At 36.2% G+C, this 5,747-nt stretch overlaps 1 protein-coding gene across 1 annotated transcript; it reads right to left on the bottom strand.

The window, feature by feature from the left end:
• On the bottom strand, nucleotides 1–1,887 carry LOC120116664 (probable glucuronoxylan glucuronosyltransferase IRX7). The gene is made up of 4 exons (XM_039137085.1): nucleotides 1,564–1,887; nucleotides 1,105–1,469; nucleotides 787–1,037; nucleotides 1–712 (listed from the first exon to the last, which is right to left on the bottom strand). Exons 1-4 carry the CDS (start codon nucleotides 1,850–1,852, stop codon nucleotides 247–249), a joined length of 1,371 nt encoding a protein of 456 aa, XP_038993016.1. The 5' UTR covers nucleotides 1,853–1,887; the 3' UTR covers nucleotides 1–246.
• Between the last annotated feature and the right edge of the window lie 3,860 nt (nucleotides 1,888–5,747).

The following is a 5,747-nucleotide window of genomic DNA, read 5'->3' as shown; positions in this document are numbered from 1 at the left end:
TTTACATTTATATTGTCCATGCATCTTGTATTAGCTATTTCAGTTACGGCAGAGAAATCTCAAAAAAGATCAAAAAAATATTTTGATTCTTTTCATGTGGGTCCGGAGACCCACCCTCTAAAATAAATTCCACCCACACCGGCGATCCAAGCCACCGCCACACCCAGCTGTCCACCATTATAAACACCACATCCACGTTGCCATATTTACCTCCATAGCAGGCCACTCATCCGACGGGTTTTCTTCCTACTGGCTCGAAACCCTTGACTTTCTGTACGATCTGTCTAGCTTTTTATAAAGTGAAACTAAAATCTGCCACGTGGCATCCCCTTCTTCCATGAGATCATTGAACAGTAGGGTATGCTTGATTGCCGGGTCCCATAAGTTCCTCTGGATGGCAGACAAATTAGTCGCCGCGACGTGTTCTAGGATCTTCCCCAGCTTCCCCACGTCCCTTTCCCCCACCGTGAGGGAAATCTCAGCCCACTTCACGGCGGAGGGAAACGGCAACCTGATACCGTCCGCTATTATCACCGGGACGCAGCCCAAAGCCACAGACTCAACAAGCCTTGGACTCCAGGGGGCCCATCCAAGTGGACACAAACAAAAGACTGACCGTACAATTTCTGACTGGTAACCGGTAAATCTGTGCCTTTGCAAGTAAAACCTCTTATCTCCTTTATACCTTCGCCATATTTCCGTCCTCACCCTCCTAAAAGCAAAAGAAAATAACATAAATAAACACGCAATTTTAACATGCAATGGAACTTTGATCTTGGAACTTACTTGCTATAAAATTTTCCGCTAAAGTTTTTAGGGTGGACTTCCATTTTACCCCTGAAAAAAACCATGATGTCTCGATTGCCGGTCAACGGTGCCTTTTCCAGCGTCTTCCTTACACTTTCCGGCGTGATATAAGGCGGTATAAGAATATGTTCAACCTCCTGACAAGGGTGCTTATAATTAACCCCGAATGTTTGCAATATTATCGAGTTTTTCAAAAACTCTGGAATCCCACTATCAATAGCTCTCTCCTCCTACAAAAAGAAATCAAAATTTAACGATACTACTAAAGACTTATTTTGAGAAACTAATTTTGCTTACCATGGCATGGAAGCAGGCTCCATAATCATGGGAAGCAACAAAGACGTGGTCGGAACCTCGGGAGCGATTCCAGAAAGGATAGTTTGTGGAGATAAGTTGGATAGCCGAGAATAAAAGAGATGGAGCGTTGCCAATGTCAGGGAAGCCATTAACGGTACTGAAGTTGCAGGAGACATAAACAGGGACGAAAAAGAAATCAGCTTCATTAGGGTCGAATGTTCTAAAGTCGTAGGCGTTCAACAAGGCTCTATGAATGGCCACCTCCGAGGCAAACAAGTGGTTGCTGCATCTCTTGTTGGAAACCCAGTTTTCATTGTATTCTGGTGATAACCCGTAGATATATATCTTCAAGTCTTTGAAAGTCGCTGCCAGAGAAAAAAAAAATAAACCATTAATAACATTGATTTTCAAAAGAAAAAATAAATTTAAAAGCATGGTGAAATAGAAAGGGATGAAAACCTGGGTTTTTGAGTTTGGATTGTTGACTGGTTTTGTTGACAGGTTCAAACAGGACATGAGAAGCTAAGGAGAATTTGGAACCAAAGACGGGGGTTTTTGACAAAGGTATTGGCTTGTTAGTAACAAAGAAAGAGGTGAGAAGATAGAGGGTAAAAGAAAACCAAAGAAGCCATTGGTAATATTTGAAAAAGAGGTTTTTTTCAGGTTGTCTGCCTTTGTGTAGTATCCTCATCTTAACATAGAATCCTCTGTTTTTCTTGGTGGGTTTTTGCAATTCTGAAGCCACCATCTCGTTTTAAATGATAAAAACAACGATAAACATAAGAGATTTTAGCGGAGAAAGGTCGAAAACCAAAGCAGTTGAGATGGCGTTCTGGGTTTCTGGTATTGATAATGAATTGGAAACTAAGATTTACTGATTAAAAGATAGATGGATTTTGGTTGGTTCATACTTCGTTTTCGCACCCAGAAGTTATTGAACAAATTTTGTTGCTTATCATAACAAATAAATAACCAAATCATTGAAAAAAATATTAGAGTTGGTTAAACTGGAGCCTTAACAAAAACAGAGGGAGGGGGAGGGAGGAAGAGAGAGATCACTCGCATGGTGGTTTAGAAGAATTGAACTCGTTCTTGGTCTCTGTTTCTATGCACTATGTTTGGTTCCCCGAGATTTTGCTTGTGTTTAATGACATGAATGACCTTGGGGAACTAATATGGAGGTAACATCTTAGGCAAGTTTTTTGGTAAAATAGAGAGAGAGTCTCGTTTAGTTGTTTAAACATTTTTCGATTAACATAGTTATATAACTATATGAAGTTATTACTTGAAGTGTTTAGATTATGATACACGTTAAAAAAAATATGTTAAGCGACGAATATTATATTTTATATTAAATTTAAAAATTATATTTAAAAAATTAAAAATATTATTATATTAAAAAAACTCTAATCTTTAAAAGTTTATAATCCTGGTCTTGTTATCTCCCTTACTTGTCACAGTCATTGCCATCGCCACCGGTATGCCTTTGCCATCTTTCTTATCGGTCGTTGTCGTTTTGTCATCGTTTTTATGGCCAGGATCATCGTATCACGTTGGTGTCGTGATTTTTCCTTTCGCCATAAATGATTTAAATCATCGGGTGGGGTTCATTAGGTGGTTGTTCGTCCAGTGACGGTTTGATCGAAGACAATTGCGATGGTTGGCGCAAATATAAGGATTGAAATTAGATTTTCAAAGTTTTTAATTTTCTTTTTATATTTGAGAAAATTTTGGTTCTGTAGACACAATATTTGCGTCCCATGTAATGCACCTTTATAATATATAATGTATTAAACATATTATATACTATATTAATTATTTTATTACACATTACAGGCCAACAAATCAAGCCCAAACACAAATGAAATACACGTGGCCAAGAAGAATTAGCCCAACAAGAAACTCTAGCTCGCCCCACTCTTGCTTCTAGCCGCCAGCAACAGTGATTGTTGGATCTAGATGAGATCCAATGGTCCACAGCAAATGATATATAGGGTTTGTTTGGAAACCCTAGTTGCTTCAGCATCATCCCAGCGCCGCAAGCCTTCACCCGCGCCTCCGATTCCCACGGCTACATGCCCCAACGTCGAACCTTCCGGCGCAAAGATCTCGCACAATCAACAAGCAAATATTAGAGTCCTATTAGGACTCAAATAGCTCTAAAAATAGCCGAATCCAAGGCTATAAAATGATGTAATTTTCAACGTTTGTAACAGAGGATTTCATACGAAATACAAGCAAACTTTTGCAATTATTTTACACAAATCTTTGAGCAGTGCATTCAGCAATCACAAAATGTCCACAAAATACGAGCAGTGATATTTGAAGCATTTTCTGCGATTATTAGAGAAGAAGCATAAGGTAAAAAGGCTCACCTTTCATTATTTCGGTGTGCATATTATCTCTTGGATGTAAAACGCTAAAAGTCGATGACCGGAATAGGGGGTAGTTGAAATTTTCTTTTTAGATCTACGCCCCTACGAAGCTTATTTTAAAAATCTATGGCGTTTTTCGTGATGAGAGTGTTATGGGCTTTCAGAAAAATCAATTTTTTTTAAAGATTTGCCGGCCGGCGAGGTGGCGCCACCCCCGAAATCTGGAAACCAAGGCTCTCGTTCTTCATTGTGAAGAACAGTTGAGAGCATAATATGAATAGGAGGCTTTTTGGCGAGAGAACAGAGAAAATGAGTTTTTTAGAAAAAATTTTGGTTTAAATAATTGGCCCATCAGACCGCCTGACCCGATCCATACCCGCAACTGGACCCGCGTGTTTTTAAAACAAAGTTGGGTAATCGTTGTTTAGTCCCCCGTTTTTTAAACCCTTTAATTTTAGCCCCAAATCAATTTTAATTTCCCCGATTGCTTCCGAATTTGGCCCCAATTTCGACTTTTCTTTCATATTAGTCCTTCATTTATTATGTAAATATTTTTATGCTATATATATATATTAGTTTACATATATATGTATTTTTAATATTTTATTTATAAATTTATTATTATTATACGTATATTATGATTATCTTTGTTTGATTTTTTTTCTATTATACTTTGTCATTATATATATATGCATGCTATAAACATTTCATTTATACGTCTATTATTATATATATTAATTGTTATTTTCTGATTTTATTTTTTATTACTTTATATTATAAATGTTTATATTTATTTATTTATTTTTACATAATATTTTATATTTCTATTATTTTTCCTATCGTTTTTACCTATTATATTAATTATGATAACTTATTATATATGTATGTATATATTCTTTATATTTTTATATATATTATTATCTTTTACTTTTGTGCACGTTTCATTTCCATTTTGTCTTTGTTTTTACTATTGTTTTATTTTTGTTTTTTTCTTTATGTTTTTGTATTTTCCCTATTTTTTATTTTATTTTCTGTTTATTTATTTTGTCATTGTATTCGTTTTCCTTATGCTATTTATTTTATCATCATTTTCATCTTTTTTTTTTGTTTATTAGAATTTTATATCTCAACCCAATTCGACTTCTCATTCCAAATTTGACATTTAAGTCTTTTTAAGGATTATCGTTCAGCCAATCAGAGGTAAGTAATTCGGATCAACTTTTACCTTTTAATTTAAAATTATGATTTTCTTAATTAAAGACAACTGAAAATTACGTAGTACCGAAAGGGCAATTCAAGGGTGCTAACCCTTCCTTGACTGTAACCGACTCCCGAATCCGACATATCACTGGGAAGACGCATATCATGTAAGAAATAAAGTATCCGATCAACCCATTTATTTTTAGATAAATGATCGGTGGCAACTCCTAACCCATTTTCTTAAGTCGAAGCCCAATCTCAGGCCCAACTGAAAGACGATTTCGACAGCTTGGCGACTCCGCTGGGACACAGGTAAGTGAGTCAGGCTAAGGTAATTTCCAGTTGTCTTTTTAACGAAAAGGGTAAGTTTAAATTTTAAGGTAACATTTCGATCCTTATTGCTTACTTTTGATTATATTTTCAAGTAAATAGTTGTACTAATAGTGTTCTAATGATTTCAGCCTTCAAAGCTTGTTTTTCACTTAAGGCTCTAAACCCGAGCTCCAAACCTGTTTTTAAGTGGGGGTGAAAGCGACGCCTTCGTATGAATTTATTCATTGTATGGGCCTAGCAAGTAACCTTCGGGATTCATATACCTTATGCCTTTGTGTGAATTTATTCTTAGTATGGGCATAAGGGAATGTGTCCTCTCGAGTTTAACGTAGTCCACACAAGCTTATAATAGGCTTAGAACTAAGGGTCTGGTAAGCCCAAGGGGGCACCGGCAAAGAGAACTCGGGTACCGTTTTTTTAGAACCTAAACCGGGAGACTATGAAGAAATAGAGCCTACCCCAAAACCACATTCCAAAACCTAGGATCTTTTTACCCTAACCATATTTTTTGTCTTTTTTTTCCTTTCGTCATTATTTATTTATTTATTTTTATTTTACTAACTTTTTTCCTTTGTGTTTGTTTTTTAGCATTTGCATCATATCAAGAGGCTATTGATCCCTAAAAGGTGTTTGTTACACACAAAATAATCTGAACTAATGGACAAAGGTATTGTAATACAAGAGATTAAAAACCCCGAGGTACGACTATGGTCCGAGAAGACTCGAAAGGAAAAG

The sequence above is a fragment of the Hibiscus syriacus genome, unplaced genomic scaffold (genome assembly GCF_006381635.1).
Source record: "Hibiscus syriacus cultivar Baekdansim isolate YM2019G1 unplaced genomic scaffold, ASM638163v2 tig00110301_pilon, whole genome shotgun sequence".
Classification (NCBI taxonomy): domain Eukaryota; kingdom Viridiplantae; phylum Streptophyta; class Magnoliopsida; order Malvales; family Malvaceae; genus Hibiscus; species Hibiscus syriacus.
Note: the sequence above shows the minus strand (reverse complement) of the source record. Positions and strands in the feature narration are given on the sequence as shown.